An 18,619-nucleotide genomic window follows, 5' to 3' on the forward strand; every position below is an offset into this window, starting at 1 on the left:
GAAGGGATGGATGGGGGAGGGGTGGGTCCTCAAGGGGTCCTTCCTACAGCTCAGAGCTTCCTGGGGTGGCTTCCTAGGGACAGGATGACAAGTACCCCGTCTCACGTGCATCTCGTGATCCATCAGTGGGACCTGCTAGGATTACTGAGCTGAGAAAACACTGAGGCTGCATCCAAGCCCAGCAATATCTGCCTTAGGTACCAAAAGGGCAGGAAGTGGCATATACTTCATATATGTGCCATCCATAAGGGCTAAAGTTCTCAGCTTGGTGTTTAAGCCCAAGACTTATCTTTTCTCCAAGGGGTGACAAGGTCAATATCTGCAAGCCTGTCTTGGAGTGGAGGAGCAGATTTCCTCTGTGTGGCACCAGAGGCAGGCCTCCAACCATGGAAGCAGATTCCCTTCGTCTTTGTTAGGAGTTACCTAACATGGTAGTGAGCTCCCCATCACTGGAAGAATTCAAACAGAGGCTGAAAAACTTGAAAGCAGGAGAGGCAATTCCCATTCAGAGACAACGGTGTGTAGATCCCACTACATGATCTCGAAGGCTCCTTCCTGCCCTTGTGTACTTGGATTCATAGCACATGTGACAGGTTATCAGTGCCATTCCAACCAGCCTCCCACTCTGGCCTGGGTGACCCATTCAGGGTCCAGGACAGGAGTACTCATCAGACCAGTCAGAGCAGTGCTGCACGTGATCACGGCAGAGGCTCCTGGGGATAGAGCTGCAATATTTGAAGACAGTCGAGGGACAGCGCCACCAGCCAGGGCCGCAGGGCGGGCACAGAGTCACTGGGAAGACAGAAGAGCAGCTGCTCTGTCCTGGAATGCCCCGTGCACCAGGGCACTCTTTAGTTCTGAAACCTACCATTGCCTCCACAGCCCTGCCCCATCTGACACGGGTTGACTATATTCCTTATTTCCCTGGAGAAGAGAGAATCTAGACTCCCCAATTCATAGGCTGTGCGACCTCAAGCAAGTCTCTCACTCTGTCTGAACCTCAGTTTCCTCATGTGCTCAAGGTTGTTATTAAGGAAGATAGGCAAAGTGCCAGGCCCACAGTCAGTGTTCAGTTACTAGTGGGTGCATATAGTCTCCCATCCTCCTCTCTCACCCTGATTCGGTCCCACCAGCCCGCTTATGATTCCCTGAGGGCACCTTGCCGACCTCCCTCCTTTGCCCTGGACCCTGGGCCTCCAGCATTCTTCCCTGCACACCCAGCCTCTGCCTGTTGAAACCCTGTCCATTTTTTAAGGCCTGCTTGAATACTGCCTCTTCTGAGAAGTCTCCCTTGATGATTACTTCTCCTATCCACCCCCTCCACAAAAAAAACCTCTCCAGGACCCCAGCACTTCCTTTTGGCATCATCATGATGTGAGTCCTGGGGGTGGGACATATGTTTGACTCCTGACTGTGACCCAGCAGAACCTGGCACCAGGCCAACCCCCAACAGTGCTCAGAACATGTTTGTGGGTTGAACACTGGGGAAGAAATTGAAGGGAAACTCTGGAGCAGTGAAAGAACTCATCTTAGAGTCAGGAGACCTGGGTTTACACCCAAGCCCCCTTCCTATCACTCATCATACTAAGTCACTTCTCCTCTCTGGTCTCAGTTTACCTACATATAAATTGGGGCCAGCGATTCCTGCCTTCCTTTCCTCGCAGGTTTGTTGGGTGGTGCAGAGAAGATGAAGGAAGCCCAGGTTCAAACCCCAGCTGGGCCATGTACGTACTCCTTGCATGACTGCCCTCTGAGTCCCAGTTTCCTCATCTGCGACCCTGAAAGCAAGTTTCCCACCACAGAAGAATAACTCTCCAGAAGGAGCCCCTTGGAGTGGTAGTGAGCACCCTACCACTTGAGGCATTCAAGGAGGAGTGGAAAACTTCTTCCTAGGATGCAAGAAGGGGATGCAGGGGGAACTTCAGAGATTCTCTCTGTTTACCTTCTGCCCTCTGGCCACTGCCTGACCACCTGCCCCAGCCAAGCTTGTGCCCAGACCCCCACCTGGGCTCAGTTCATCTGAGCAGTCCCCACAGTTGTTGATCCCATCACACTTTTGGTCTGAGTAGATCCAGGAAGCGGGGTCTCCGCAGTGAGCCACGAGGAAGCCAGGGAGGCTCTGGGGCATGTCTCCTACAGAGGGAGAGATGAGGCAGGAGGAAGTCCATATCTGGCTGCAGCTGCCTCAGGACTATCTGGAGGTGGATTGTCCTGGCCACCCTGGTAGCTGTCAAACTCGGGGTCACTGCCCATCTATCCAGGAAGGGCAAAAGGAGGTTTCTTGGGGAGGAGGTCAAGTCAAGGAGAGAGGAGGGTTCTTTCCCTGTTCACCCAATAGAATGCCCAGAGCCACTTCTCCCTTCTCAGCTCTTGCGCCTTCCCACTCCACACCATTGCTTGTTTTATTCCTCCCTCCAGAAAAGTCCTCCTTGACACCTGTCCAAAACCATTCCACCTGCAAGTCCAGGTGCAAGTTCCTTCACCTCCAGGAAGCCTCCTCCTACTGGAACATAACAAGAATAAATATGAAGCCTTGCACTTGGGTCCCAGAACTCAGGGAATGTGGGATCACATGCTTTGTGAAAGAGTCAGAGTATCTTTCTTGAAAGTGGGTTCTGTGTTAGACAGCAGTGTGACAGGTGTACCAAAAATTAACACAAACTCAGGCCACATCGCTAGAGGTATAACCCAGACTTGGGAGGGGAAAAGCCTTTGTTCCTTGGACTCACCAGAGCCAGCCAGAAGTGTCATGGATGCTTCTGGGGCCAGCCCAGGGAGAGGGACATGGGCATTTGGTATGTGCTCTGTAGAGTGCTGGTGGAGTGGGGAAGACCATAAGGGGGTGACTGGGAGTTCAGAGGGTGGCCCGGGTAAGAGGACGCTCATGGGGGACAAGAAAACAATCTCCAAATCCATCCAGTGCCATCATCATGGGAGGCAGATTGAAATGTGGTTCTTGGGGGGCAGGGGTTAATGAGAGGGAGGAGTTGGAACCAATCAAGGATGCTACTGGGAGGCAGCTCTAAACTCAGTACAAGGGAGACGTTCCCATGGAAAAACCAGGCAATGACAGGAGCAGCTGCCTCAAACTGTAGTGAGCTTCCCCTCCTGGGAGTGTGCAAGCAGAGGCAGAGGGGATTTGGGCATGAGCTGGGACATGGACTAGATGACCTTTAAGATCTCTTCTGGTCTTGAGGGTCCATGATGCAATGGCCCTCCCCTCATAAGCTACCCCATCCCACCACCCCAACCCACCAGGCTCTCTCCTTCCTCTGGGGCAAGCGCCACGCTCCTCTCTCTTGAGAACTGTCAGGTCTCTAAGGTCTGGGACCAGACCTTCCCATTCTTTCATTCATTCATTAATTCACTCATTTCATCATTTATTCAGCAAATCATTCTCGATACCTCTCTGTGCAGTGCCCTGCACCAGGCACTGGACCCCAATATCAAGCAGATTAGGTTTGCCCCAGAGGAGTTCACAGTCTGATGGGGGTGGCAAACATGCCAATTGAGAGTGACAACCAGTGTGACTAGGGCTGGGGTGTAGGGAAGCATAGGTGTTGTGAGAGCCCAAACGAGGGAACTTAATTTAGTTTGGGCGTCAGGGAAGGCTTCCTGGAGGAGGTAGCACTTGAAATCTGCCTTGAGGGTTGTACACAGGTTCTCTGGGCACGGAGACGCACAGAGTGGAGGCATCCCCTAGTGAGGGCACATGTGTGTGCGTGTGAGTGGGACGGCGGTGGGGGGGAAGATGTTCCTGGCTGAAGGCAGCATATAAGCAAAGGCCTGAGGACATCAGGGTGCCTGGTATGTTCAGGGGTGGTCGAGCTTCAGTATGGCTGCAGGGAGAGCTGGAGTTGAGGGGGGGCAACTCCCAAGGGGCCCTGGAGTAACTACTCACGGCACAAGGCCTCCTCCTCGTCCTCGCCGTGGGCACAGGTGTGGACGCCATCACAGACCCTGCTGGCTGGGATGCAGCTCCTCCGGTCATGGCATAGGAAGCCCGTCCTGTTCATCTGTGTCACGCAGGGCTGGGCCCCTGAGTGGGCAGGGTGAGCCCCAGAAGGGTCAAGGGTGGTGTTTACAAGGGCATCACCAAGTTCTCCCCACTGAGCCCCACCTGAGCTGGGGTGAGAGGCTGGGGCAGTGGGGAGGACACTGGGCTCAGCGTCGGAGATTGGGGTCCAAGTCCCAGCCCAACCCCTTGCCGGCTGTGTGACCATGGGCAGATGACCCAACCTCTCTGTGCCTCAGGTTCCTTTCTGCAAGATAGGGATCATAGCACACACCCCACAGGACAGTTGGGGAGATTACATAAAAGCCTCTGTGTGAATAACCCTAGAGAGAATGCAGAGAAAGTCATGGTTTATTGAATGACTGTCTCACGGGAAGTTCCTGAGGACAGTGCTCAAGTCAGCGAAGTGGCTTTCACGGTGGGGCTCCTGGTGCAGGTGAAGGTGTCAGAGGCAACGTCCTGGGGCTGGCTGGGGACCATGATGCCACAATCCCTTACATCTGGGACAACTTTACGGGCTGCAAAGTGCCTTCACATTTTTATTCTATTGTTTCCCCAAAAACCTCTGTGAGGTGTCATCATTAGCCCCATTTCACAGATGAGGAAAGTAAGACTCAGAGAGGTGCGACATGCCCGGCCGCACGGCTAATAACCCAGGCTTCTCTGCCTCTGCTCTTTCCTGAGGCCGGGTCGCCTCCCCAGTGTCCAGGAATGGTGGGGACCATCTGAGTGTCCATCCTTCTGAGAGTCTTCCCTTCCATCCCACTGCGGGGAACACCCAACCCTGGTGCTGCCCCCAAAGAATTAGGGGAGAGAAACTCACAGACGGGCTGGGAGGTCCAGCTCTGCAGGCTATGCATGTGTACACGTGTGAGTGCAGGTTGGAGGTGGGAGCGGGTTTGTGCCTGTGTGTTTGTGCACGTGTGAACCACGGCTCATCTCCTGGAACTGCCTCAGCTAGTGTGAGGGGGCCGACCCTCAGAGACAGTTACTTTGTCACACACACACAGCTGCTGACACAGACGTACATCAATACACTCACATATACACAGACGTGCACACATATGGGCACACACACACAGATATGTACCTGCATACACAGACATGTGCATAGACACCTGCACACACACATACACACACACATAAACACACAGACGCACAGGTACATACACGCAGGCAACTCCTTGCGTGCTCACATCTATCCCCAGTGCCCATGCTCAGGCACGTAGGGTACTGTGGATTTTACCCCCTACTCCACCTGTCCCCTTAGCACCTCCTGCTAGGTGACAGAGTCATCTCTCAGAAAGGTAGGTCTGCTGACACCCTGCCCCCAGCTTAATCCCCGCCCATGGCTCTCTGGATGGTGAGCCCCTTCCCCAGTGCAGCCTTTGAGGCCCTGGGCCTCGGCCCCACCCGCTGCTCTGTCCTTCGTGTCCACTGACCTTCTCCTCACATTTCCTCCCACCCCAGGGACTCTGCACAGGGTGTTCCCTGTGGTTTTCCTGCCACCCCTTCCACTAACCAATCCCACTTTCCCTTCATGCCTCAGCCCCCTTTCACTGCTCAAGGAGCCCTTCCTGACTCCTGAACTGGGTCGGAGCCCTGCTCCAGACTCTCAGAGCCCCCATTAACCCTGCCTTACTGTACTTATTGGATTAATATCCGCCTCACTCTCCAAACTGTTAGCTGCATGATGGCAGGGTCGGTATTGGGGCTCACCACTGAAGTCGGGCCTCAGGGATATGTTGGACAGGTCCCTGTCCTCTGTGGCGAAGGCAGACATGCAGATGGATGGCACCACCCAGGGTGACCAGACTGAGGGAAGAGGAAGTGTGAGAGTTATGGGAGCTGTGACAAGGCTCCTTGTCTCAAGGCAGGCAGGGAAGGCTTCCTGGAGGAGGTGGCATCAGAGCTGGGTCCTCTCAATAGCTCATGCTTATAGATGTGCAAATGGAAGCTCAGAGATGTGTATATGTCAGTGTCTGTGTGTGTCTGCACATGCACCCTAAGGAACTGTCCAAAAGTCATTTCATGGAGAAGCCAGGCAGGGTCAGTTTTCCCCCATCTCTCTGTGTCCCCATCCCCTCCCAACAAGTCTGACCCACCCTCTCTTGCCCATCCTGACCTGGCGTGCGAGGTGGGGGTCCAAGGATGGCGACCAGGGCAATCAGGGCTGCAAGAGTTGCCAGCAGGAGCATCAGGAAGGCTGAGAGGCAGACCCCTCGGCACGAGCAGCAGAAAGGGCTCCGGTCTGCTGTGTGCGGTGGGAAACCAGTGGTGGAGCAGCCAGTGCTGGGGCCCAGGGATTCCCTGCCCTGCCTGCTACAAGTGGTCCCTACCCACTGGGGTCCTGGGGGCAGGACAGGCTTCCCTGGAGGAGAGGGCTCCCAAGCCCACCATTATGTTCTCGGCTCTGCCTGTGGGCCACCCCCACCAAACACCTGTCTCTGGCCCGGGTCCAGTTGCTGGTGAGTGGCAGTCATGATGAGGGTCCCAGGTCTCTGCTCCACCCCCTTCACACTCCTGTCCTTCCATGAGGCTGTCTCCTCAGGAGGAAGAGAGAGATGTACACCTGTGTATCAAGCCCCTACCATGGGGCAGAGACCAAAGCAGGCCCTTCATAGCCATTATTTGTATTTTTCAAGACTACATTTATTTTATAAATGAGGAGACTGAGGCTCAGAGAAGAAAAGTTTCAGGTCACCTTCTGTGGAGCTGGGATGTGAATCCACACCTATTTGCCACCCAAACGGGTGCCCTTTCCACATGTCAACTGATTGTTCATTCTGGAGCCCGTCAGGCTGCTGATTGGAATCCCAGCTGCATCACTTTCCAGTTGGGCCACACTGAAAAGCCACACTTTACTTCTCTGTGTCTGTTTCCTCAAGTGGAAAATGGGGGTCATAATGCCTACCTTAGAGTTGTTGAGAGGATTAAGCTAGGTACTGTATCAGAACAGTGTTTGGGACATAGTAAGTACTGTAAAGGTTTTAGCTACTATTCATGTTTATTGAGCATCTACTATGTGCCATTCTGTATCTGAAGTACAGTGGAAATAGGTGATGTGCTCCTCCTTTAACTGACTTCGATCCTTTAATATTTGCTTGCTTGTGAAATAATGAAACAAAGTCTTCTTGGGATCCTACTAGATGCCCTGCTCTGTAGAGGACACAAGAGCAGTCACAGCTCTGATCCCCTTGGCCTCCAAAAGCTTGTAGTTGCACTTAGAAGACAAGATGCAGACAGGTAAAAAGAAGAGTGTGGGCACTCCTGTTGTCCTCTGGGGCACAATTATCTCAGAGAGGGGGCAGGAGCGGGTCTGATGCATCTACGTCCCCAGGATCCAGCCTGGGGACATAGTAGGCAGGCACACAGTAGGTGCTTTCTGAATACTCTGATCTAGAGATCCAGGAAACAAGGGAAGGGCCCAATTCAGGTCAGTTCAGGTCATTTCCATATAATCCATTCACATTTCCAGAGCTGCCTACTCTGTACTCAGACTATACCTGTACACCAGCTGCTCACAGAGCCAGGGGGCAAGTGTGGTTAAGAAAGAGTGAACTAGGTGTCATGGTGCTTGAAGGAGGGTGGGATTTCCACAGGCAGGCGAGGGGAAGGCGCAAGGAGAGGGCACTCCCGGCAGAGGGTGCCTGGATGGCATGTGGGGGACAGCAAGTGGCCCCGTGTGTCCGGAGCCTGGGGTGGGCGTGCATTGGGAAGGGAGACGATAGCCGATTTATGCTGTAGGAGATGCAGCATAAATCTAAAACCCATATTTCCTGCAGCCTTAGTCCGTGGCTCCCTTGTAAACTCAGGTAACCAGGGAGACAGTGGGAAGGCTGGCAAGGAGCAGCATCCTGGTTGGCCAAGGAGCCACTCCTCAAACATTTGTGCACCACAGGCTGGGTGGGTGGGGTCACAGGAGAGCCTCGGGGCCCATGGCCAGATGCAGGCTGCATTTCAAAGCCTGAAAGCCCTTAGGTGCCGATGCCCCAGGGCACAGATGGGAAAAGGAGGCCATTTTCCCACATCACGCCCACCCTGAGCTAGGCTTGAAATAAACAAGCGCCAGCGTGGAGCAGCAAAGGCACCAGGGCTCTGCAACCAGAGGGACCCTGATTCGAATTTGAACCCTGCCTCCCTCCTCCCATCCGTGTGGGATCTCAGCTTGGCTGAGCTACCTGACCTCCCTTCACCTCAGCTGCCTCATCTGTTATTGCCCCCTAATAGGAGCCCCTCTCAGAGCTGTCCTGAGGGTTGAAACAGGCCCTGCGATGCCGGGCACATAACAGGGCCTTGATCATTGATAGTTATTGGTAGTAGCTACCTCTCTGGGGCTGTTTCCTTAAACGATCAAATGAAGGCCAAGATTGGAAACACATAGCAGGTGCTTATTAAATGTGTTCTTTCCTTCCTTTATTCTACAGAGGTAAAGCAAACTGTCCTGGTCACAAGGTGAGCCAGTGACCAAGAGCAGGTGCTAAATAAGTGTGTAATCCTGCCTATTTTATCCCTCAGAGGTAAAGAGAATCACCCAGGTCACCCTCTGAGCCAGGGACTCGACTCCAGAGCTCTTTTCTCTAAAGGTTACCGGGGGGTACTGTATGTGGCACTGCGCCTGTGAGGTGGGCAGCATGCAGTAGGTGCTCCACACATGCTTGTGCATGGAGAGAATGAACCACCCTATTAAGCAAATGGCTGTCATCATGGTTGGCCAGGACGCTGGGAGCAAGTGGACATCAGCAAGGGGACAGAGGTCTGAGAGAGCGGGAGCCTTAGGGAGACCCCTTTGTGTCTCTGTAGCAATGGCCCAGCTTCAAGGGAGCCCCATGTGGGGGAGGGACTGGCCCCAGGCCCTCCGTCCTTTACCTTCCCTTCCAGGGAGGACTTTGCTTCCAGCAGCAGCAGCAGCATTGCCATCCCCCTGCCCAAGAGAACAGAGCGAGGGGTGGGCTGAGGTGAGGCGAGGTCCAGCCTCAGGGAACCAGACTGAAAAGTTTTTCAGAAGTGTCACCAAGAGCCTCGGGGGAAACCACGGGCCCTCCCACTCCAGCATGCTGAATGCCCCAAACTCATCACGTCCACTTCACGTTCCCATACCTATGCCTGTACTGTGCCCTGGAATGCCTTTTCCTCCACTGTCCACTTGGCAAACATTCATCCTTCAAACCAGCTCAGGCAGCTCCCCTCGGAGAGGATCCCCCTGATGTCCCCTCCCATAATGTCGATCGTTCTCTCCCTTGGCCTCCTCTACCCTCCCAGCACTTATCACCTGAACCGTGTACCTGGTTCACCTGTTGGGTCCCCGTAGAGAGCCTCCAGGGTGGTGGAGGACCGGAGTCACCTCAGTGTCTCCCTCTTTACTGCCCACCCTTAGCCTGAGGTTGGCCCCCCCTGGTCAGGAGCTGTCTCAGGGCAGCTCTTACCTGGGGGAAGATCTTGTTCATGTCTCCGGCTCCCGGCTCCAGTCTCCGGGCCCTGGGCGGGTGCAGAGAACTCAGCGTGGGTTCCCTGCCTGTCACCAGGGGCAGCCTGGAGGAGGGACAACAGCAGACCTCGCCTGGCCGCACCCTCCCTGTGGGCAGGCCCCTCCCAGGCTGCCTCCCATGTGGAGGAAAGGGCAGCAGGGTCCTGCTCCTGCCTGGCCCTTCCCCACTCTGCAGTCTGACAGCCACACTCCAAGGTTGGAGTTCTCATCCCCATGTTACAGGCGGAGAGTCTGAGGTTCATAGAGGGAGAAACTGCCCTCAAGTCACACAGTGTGGGTTTGGTGGGGGCATTAACCCAGGAATTTTTCAGGGTGTGATTTTTCCTTCACATCAATTATGAGACTGGAGGATGTCAGGCCCCGCAACTGCATGAAGATCCAGGCAGAAATACCCAGGATTAATGTTCCAGTGGCTAAAAAGCAGGGGTCCTTTTTTTCATTGATGTTTGTTCAATTAAGTATGTAACCTAGGTGGAAAGAATATGCATTTCCCACTAAAATTACAAAGCAAATATAATTTTAAATTATTTTCTTTAAAAAAGTGGCCATGTACTTTAAATTTTTCCGGAGATGATGCCTGTGATGGGGGAGGGGTGGGGGCAGGTTGCTTCCCTGAACAATGCCTTCTACCGATTCAGCTCATCCTTCTGCTGAAGAGACCAAGGTCCTGGGAGCTTAAGGCTCTGGTTGGAAGCCCTGGACCAAAGGAGGAGCGGTGTCCACCTCCAGAAGTGAGCTTGGGGGCTCCAGGGAGGGTCCCTCTGTACGTAGCCTGCCTCTGATGCCCATGGGTTGCCTAACCTGTAACCAGCCTTTTCTTTTTTGTTGGAATATAAACTACCAAGTCCACAGGGATGGGGGTGGGGTTGGGGGTGGAATGGACAGACTCAGGGGCAGCCCTCAGAAGGCGGCAGCGCTGGGAAGGGCTAAGCTCTAGGTCAGGGGAACACGGTTCTCATGAGGGCCCTGCCACTGGCTCTGCCGTGGGCAAGTCATTTCCTTTCTCCGAGCCTCAGTTCTCTTGTCCAGAAAAAGAAGGAATTGGACTGGATGAAGAGGATGTCTTAGTTTGGGGGTCCCCATAATCAGACCTAAGACCAGTTTTGAAGGCAAGCAGATGTAAGAGGGAGCAATCCCGGGAAACACCAGGGGAGTGAGGGAAGTGAGGCTCCAGTAATAGGAGTGTTATCACACTCATCCCACCGTGGGCAAGAGGAACTTTCTCTTGCTAAGGAATTCGGGAGAAGATGCACCTCAGAGTCACCCCACCCGAGGGTAAGGGAACTGAGGTATGCATTTGCCACTTCTTGCCAGTCACTGGCTGAGAACTGCTGGAGGATATTTATTCCTGGCACCCCTTGGCCCACCTTAGGCAAAGAGATGCCAGTGTTGGCAGCTGCAAGCTAGGCTGATGTGCCCTGAAATGGAAGGGGCTGAGGGGTACGGGCAGGACCCTCAAGGCATGTGCTGAAGATGCATCGACATTTCACCTTGCATGCCAACTCCAACTGATTGTTGAGAGTGTCTGGAATATGAGGTTCAGAAGGATTATGAGGTCAGGACTCAGGGTTTTGTGATTTAATAGTGATGTCTGCCATGGGTATAAGAATGGAGAGTGGGGGTTTCCCTGGTGGCGCAGTGGTTGAGAGTCCGCCTGCCGATGCAGGGGACACGGGTTCGTGCCCCGGTCCGGGAAGATCCCACATGCCACGGAGCGGCTGGGCCCATGAGCCATGGCCACTGAGCCTGCGCGTCCAGAGCCTGTGCTCCGCGACGGGAGAGGCCACAACAGTGAGAGGCCCACGTACTGAAAAAAAAAAAAAAAAAATGAATGGAGAGTGGTATCATGCATGATGACCATTTTGCCATTCTGGGACCAACACATGTCCTTCAACTCTGGCTTTTCTTTCTTTTTTTTTTAATAAACTATTTTATTTTTATTTATTTCTGGCTGCACTGGGTCTTTGTTGCTGCTTGCGGGCTTTCTCTAGTTTTAACGAGCGGGGGCTACCCTTCATTGCGGTGCACAGGCTTCTCATTGTAGTGGCTTCTCTTGTGGCGGAGCACGGGCTCTAGGGCACGCGGGCTTCAGTAGTTGTGGCACACGGGCTCAGTAGTTGTGGCTTGCGGGCTCTAGAGCACAGGCTCAGTAGTTGCGGCACACGGGCTTAGTTGCTCCTCAGCACGTGGGATCTTCCCGGACCAAGTCTCAAACCCGTGTCCCCTGCGTTGGCAGGCGGATTCTTAACTACTAAGCCACCAGGGAAGCCCTGGCCTTTCTTGACTGTGATTCTTTAGTGTTCTTTTATGAAAAGACTCTTCAGGGATGTGCAATTTCCCTTCCTCTGGACTCCTGCTCCAGTCCAGGTACAGCCACACTTGGCTGTGCTGGCAGCATTGTATCTCTCCAGGGCTCAGGCTGTCACCAAGAACCCTTGAGTGAAGGGCAACAGGGGGTCCTGGAAAGATGGAGGAGAGGCCCTGGTGCCTCAATCCCTGAACTTCCTGGTGTCACAGCCAGGTTATATTGAGGAGAAAAAGGACTTGGGCTGCATTGTACAACCTCCACCTCCACCCTGCTGGGCTCCCTTCCCTGCTTGGGCCCTGGCACACCTGGGTAAACTTCTAGCAAGAGTGGGAACTTTGGAGCTGATGGTCCAAATGGTCCCACCACTAGCTGTGTGACCTCTGATACGTCACTTAACCTCTCTGAGCTTCAGCTCTCCCATCTACCTCTCTAAACTTCTTTTCCACTCATTCCTGAGGAAAGGTGGTTCCCCAGTAGATGGACCTCTTTGTCCTCCCCACTCAATACCTAACCAACACTGCACCAGGCCCCCTTGGCCCACCTGCTCCAAACTCTCCCTTCTTCCCCCCTCCCTTTCCCTGGGAAAAAAGTTTTAAAAACTTAATACAGAAAACTTGGAAGAATAATGTATCCACCATCCAGAGATAACAAACATTAAAATTTTTGTCATTTTTGCTTCAGACTTCTTTTTCCATCAAGTATAGCAAAAATTGAAGGTCTCTTTTTTCCCCAGTTGTATTATTCCTTCCCTCCCTCCCCAGAGTCAACCAGTTTCCTGAATATGCCTTGCATGATTCCAATGGCTGGTTTTTACACACTCTCTAGACACACACATACACAGACATCTAGAATCACAGTGCAGGGGCCCCTCAACTTTACCAGATACGGCCAAACTTCTCTTCCAGGTGGCTGCACCAGTTTGCGCTCCCAATAGCAGCGTGTGAGAGTTTCTGTCTCCCCAGTCTTGAAAGTGTCAGACTTTCTGACATCCATCTGCTGTCTGGTAGGTGTGAAATGGTATCTCGGTGTGGTGGTTTTTTTTTTTTTTTTTTTGGCTGTGTTGGGTCTTCGCTGCTGTGCGTGGGCTTTCTCTAGTTGCAGCTAGTGGGGGCTACTCTTCGCTGCGGTGCGCGGGCTTCTCATTGTAGTGGCTTTTCTTGTTGCGGAGCACAGGCTCTAGGCGCGCAGGCTTCAGTAGTTGTGGCATGTGGGCTCAGTAGTTGTGATTTGTGGGCTCTAGAGCTTCGGCTCAGTAGTTGTGGTGCATGGGCTTAGATGCTCCGTGGCATGTGGGATCCTCCTGGGCCAGGGCTCGAACCCATGTCCCCTGCATTGGCAGGCAGACTCCCAACCAGTGTGCCACCAGGGAAGCCCTTGGTGTGGTTTAATTTGCGTTTCTCTAGTAATTCCTATGGCCATTACCAATTGCTAACATTTATTGAACACCTATTTTGCCACATGCTGTACTACATGTGTTACGTATATTAACTCATTTAGTCCTCCCAACCACAGATGATGGGAACTATTATTATCTCCATTTTACAGATGAGGAAATTGAGGCACAGAAACAATAAGTTACTTGCCCAAGGTTCACAGTTCAAAGGAGGCGTAGCTGGGATGCAGACTTGGGTGGCTGAAAAGTTCACACTCTACTCCTACCTATCCCCTCACTTCTCAAAATTGTGGTCTTCGGACCAGCAGCATCCTCATCATCTGTGAGAGATAGGGTCTCACCCCAGAACTACCAAGCCAGAACCTGCATTTTAACAATGTTTTTCCATGTTATGGAAAAAGTCGAACGAACTTTTTGGTCAAACCAGTATATTGGTCATATGGATTTCTTCCCTGGTGAATGGCTTTTTCCTATCTGTTGCCCATTTTTCTATGGGTGGTTTATCTTTTTCTTATTGATTTATGGATTTCTTTATGTTGGATTTGAATCATTTGTTGCATGGATCATACATCTCTCTCCCAGTATGCAGCTTGTCACTTGCTTAGAGTGATTTCTGCTGGCTCCTTCCACCTTTCTAAATCCATCTTTCTTGCCCAGAACCAGGCAATAATCTCACTTCATGAAGCCTTCGGCTCTCCCCCTTACCCTGGATTTACCTTTCCCTGTATTCCTTGTGGCTGAGGGCCCCATCTTACCCTGGCTGTGGCTAGCGGATACCCTCTGCACATGAGATCAGTAAACCTCACCTTGAGTCAGGCAAACCTGGGTTTTTATCCCGATTCTGCCAAATTAATACCTACCTAATTTAAGATGGTAAGTCACAGCCTCTCTGTTTCCTCATCTGAAGAATGGGGATAAGAATACTTACCTCAAAGAGGTGTGGTTAGAACGAAGCGGGTGCACATATGTGAAAGGGTTCTGCACCCTGGGAGGGTACAATATTGTTTCTGGATGACTTGGTTTGTTTATAATTACAAAGAGATCTGCTTGAGGGCTGGGACTGCTTCATAGTCCAGTGCCCGGCTCTGGGTTGGACAATGCTAAGTGGGCACCACAACTAGATTGACCCAGGGACCTAAGAGATCCAGACCTGCCTAGAGGTGAGGCCAAGTCCCTGCCTCAACATTTACCACTCCTCCCCTGTGCCTTCCGTAACTCTGAGAGCCCTGGCTGGCCACCTCTCCTCTCTGAGACTGTTTCCTCAATTCTAAGATGGAGATGTTAAACCCCATCCTGCTTTCCTAGAGGGATGCTGTAAGGACCCATTTAAAATGCTATAAAGAGCTTTGCAAAAGTCATGGGGAATCAATAGATAAACTTCATCATGAAATATCTAAGTAGAGACTTTTACAAGACAGCTTATAATATTGCTTAGTGCAGATGATTCAAATTTTATTGATGCTTACAGACTTAAGTGTTATGAAATAATCAGATGTGGGGCTGCAATAATGACTGCATGATGGTATATCCTGAGGTAACATTATCAAGAGCTTTGGTTGAAACCTCTCATTTCTAATCAGTTGCTGATTTATTTCCATCCAAGCCTTCAATTATTGCTGCAATGTTGCAAAATAATTCAGGTATGAAAAGCATACAAGAAACAGTAAAATGAACCCAAATAATTTAGAATTGAAGAGGCAGACAAAAATATTTTACTCTTAAAACAACAAAGTAAAATTAGACAACCTCTAAACCAGGGGTTCAGTGAACTTGGATGAGAAAAAAATTAAATATTTTCACTAACTTCTAACTGAAATATAGCATTTCCTTCTATTATGAACATAGGCAACAAATGACAGGACTGTAAGCAGTACTGGGACTTTATCATTAATAGAAATCAGACATTTAGATATCATAGATGTTGCAGAGCTTTCAAAACAATAGTTTGAAATTACTTTGAAATTCCAATAGATTTAGAACCACCAGTAGGCCTTATTTTATGTGTTAATAAAGAAGTACATATATACATAATTGCAAAATTTTGAAAATACCTTAATAACTGTATTTTAATATAGTTTCCTTCGCAATCCTTCACAGTTAGTTTTATGCATGTGAAAACATTATTCTGAGGAACAGTCCATAGGCTTCACCAGATTATCAAAAGAGTTCATGGCATGAAAAAGGGATAAGAACACCTGCTCTAAACAGATAAGTCATTAACATCACAGTAAGAGAACACTTAATAGTGAAATATGTAAAGCTGGCTTCAACAATTACACATTTCAGAAAAGGTATATAAACTGTACTTCAGAAATTAGTTACAGTATTGCAAGGAGTCAGAAAATTCACACTTATTGTACAATCTAGCTTTCCACAGAAGGCTGCATTTCCCACTATCTCAATCTTTTATCTCTGTCACTGTACATACCTCCACCCCCAGACTCTAGTCTAGAACAAGTAGTCAAGGAAAGAAAGATAAAAAAGGTAACTCATACTGATGATACTCATATGCAAACATAACCTGCTCAGCAACTGGAAATGTGGTGGGAAGGGCTTAGGAACACCTGGGTTAGTTGAAGTTGAGGCTGGGCTGGCAAACCTAGAATTTGAGGATGGTGATAAGTTGACCAAGTATTGTGGTTTAAAAATTCAGTCCAACGTGAAATCTGGTAAGAAGCTTAGGAATGCATGGGACAGCCTTCCCAGTTTGCTTGGCAATACTCAGATTGTGACTGTGACCCAAAGACTAGGCTTACCATCCAAACAATAAGGTGGAGGAACAGACAGCCTTATACATAAAAGCTCAAAAATATACGTGAAACAAAATGAAATAGGATTACTGGGCATTCAAAAACAAAAACAAAACCCTGGGAAGGGAATGGAATTTCCCATTTCTCTGTGGCTGGATAAGCACAAAATTTAATAGACCCTGGTGGTTACCATAGAGCTAAGATATTGCTGGCCTCTGGACTTGCCCCTCTGGTCTATCGTGCACACTGTTGCCACGTGCATCGTTCTAAAGCACTGCAACTCTTGCTTAAAACCTTTCTATGCTTTCCACCTTGCTCAGGACCAAGTCCAGGTTTAATGAGGTCCTTTATTATGTGATCCGCCAAGCCCTATCTACAGCTATACTTTTGTATGCTCTGTGTCTGCCTGCTAAACAATTTGCTGTTCCCCACCCTCTTGCCTCTAGGTCTTTGAGCATACTGTCCCCACTGCCTGGAACACTGCTCCCTGTATTTTGTTTGGCTTCCTTTTTCCCTCTAGGTTTAAGCTTGGTTATCACTTCCTCCCAAGAGTTAGGGGTCCCCTCACAGTACTCCATGCTATCTGGTCACAGCACTTACCACATTAATAATAGTCTGTCTCCCTCTTTAAAATTTGAGCGACCAGAGTTGGGCACTGGGTCTTGTTTGTTGTTGCAGTCCCATCTCGCAGCATGGGTCTTGGCACTCAGGCTCTCAAGTGGTTGTTGAATGGTTAAACTGTGGATCTCTAATACGGTATCTTGACAAAAATCACTACCATGGTGTGGGGACTCAGCTGAGAATGTTATATAGACTGCACCAAAGGTTGGGGGGCCTGATTAGCTTTATTGAAAAAGGTCTAGAACCCTCTGATTCTCCACATATGGTCCTAAGATACTTAAGAGCCCACAAAAATTATAATAGAACTATTTTGTATATTTAAAAAATCATAATGGAAATGGCACATTTATCTAAGATAAAGCCACACAGACTAATAAGGGATAAAGTTGTTTGCTTTGGGCTCAGAGTGAAAGTACCAGGTTTCACACGCTAATGAGCAGCTCAAATTGGCTGATAATACATCATATGAATTTTTGAGATAAGATTGATAGACCAGATAATCTGGTAATTTCTGATTTACAAAAAATACATCATATATAAAAGGTATTCATGAAGTTTTGTGAAAAGATTGGGAACCTTGGGCCTAAATCATTCATTATGGTGATTATCTACTGTGTTTGTAATTGCCTGAATCAGTGTATCTCTTACACCAGGGACCTGAACCAAGCAAGAAGGACCTTAGGAGTCTGGGAGGTTTGAACCAGAGACTCAAGGGTCTTGATAATTTGCCTAGGACCAAGGCAAGCTTCCCAAGAAGATGCTGTGTGGTAGGAAAGAAGGTGATACCTGTCTAATGGAAACAAGTAAAGTTGGGCCCACCCAAAGGGCTAAACTGTTACTTTAGAAGGGGCCAGTTTCATTGCTTTTGTTGCAATTTTCAAGTCACATATTTTTACGCTGTATACCTTTGTGGGGGGGTGGTGGTGGTCATTTTTCTTTTCTTTTTTAAAAGTAAAACTGGGGCTTCCCTGGTGGCACAGCCGTTGAGAGTCCACCTGCCGATGCAGAGGACACGGGTTCATGCCCCGGTCCAGGAAGATCCCACATGCCGCGGAGCAGCTGGGCCCGTGAGCCATGGCCGCTGAGCCTGTGCATCCGGAACCACAACAGTGAGGGGCCCGCGTACCGCAAAAATAACAATAAAAAATAAATAAATAAATAAATAAATAATAAAAGTAAAACTGTTGTTGAAAACGTCTGGTTTAATCATGTGAAAATAAAAAGGCAGGACACAAATATTTGAGTGCCTGCTAAATAACAGGAAAGATTGGGTATTTCCTCATACAAGGAATTGTCTCTTACAAACAAGAAGGGAAAGTTTGTCTAAACTTGGATCAATGCTTTCAAGAGGAATGAGGGTATCTCAGTGGTATCTCATTCGGGAAGCAAAGAGAAACAAAACCAAGGGAAGGTGGAAGAGCATAGGACAATTGTACAGTTGCTCTTTTTTTTTTTTGCGGTACGCGGGTCTCTCACTGTTGTGGCCTCTCCCGTTGCGGAACACAGGCTCCGGAGGCGCAGGCTCAGCGGCCATGGCTCACAGGGCCAGCCGCTCCGCGGCATGTGGGACCCTCCCGGACCAGGGCATGAACCCGTGTCTCCTGCATCGGCAGGCGGACTCTCAACCACTGCCCCACCAGGGAAGCCCGCAGTTGCTCTTTCTTATCGAGATATTCTTTCGTATTGTTTTGCTTTTATAAGGGAGGCCTTTCCTAATAGTGGGCTCTCTGACTTCTATAAATCTGCAGCATTTTGAGTGTATTCCCCTCAGCTGGCCTCACTGGGTGCATTGCAATTAAATGTGTGTCTGATTAATGAACATAAGTGTATATCATGGGTGGTAAATAAGACAACTGGGCTTATTTTTTTTAAGGTAAATCCAATCCATTTCTCATGTTTTATAACTGTTTTCTCACAAAAAATCAGAAAGAGACGACTGCCTGACATACTTTCTAACCCTCTATCTTCCAAATCTAGACAACCTACTATTTAAAAAAGCAAAACCTATATTTTGTGACCAAAGCCTTACTTGATTAGTTAATTC

The 18,619-nt window shown here is 50.0% G+C and overlaps 1 protein-coding gene across 1 annotated transcript; it reads right to left on the reverse strand.

Moving 5' to 3' along the window:
- Nucleotides 1-643: 643 nt before the first annotated feature.
- LDLRAD1 (low density lipoprotein receptor class A domain containing 1) lies at nucleotides 644-9,462 on the reverse strand (the record flags this gene model as incomplete). The annotated part of the gene is made up of 6 exons (XM_079698718.1): nucleotides 644-792; nucleotides 2,005-2,133; nucleotides 3,902-4,039; nucleotides 6,141-6,266; nucleotides 8,885-8,939; nucleotides 9,442-9,462. The coding sequence occupies 6 exons, from the start codon at nucleotides 9,460-9,462 to the stop codon at nucleotides 644-646; spliced, it is 618 nt and encodes a 205-aa protein (XP_079554844.1).
- Between the last annotated feature and the right edge of the window lie 9,157 nt (nucleotides 9,463-18,619).

The sequence above is a fragment of the Hyperoodon ampullatus genome (assembly GCF_949752795.1).
Source record: "Hyperoodon ampullatus genome assembly, chromosome: 2".
Taxonomy (NCBI): Eukaryota; Metazoa; Chordata; class Mammalia; order Artiodactyla; family Ziphiidae; genus Hyperoodon; species Hyperoodon ampullatus.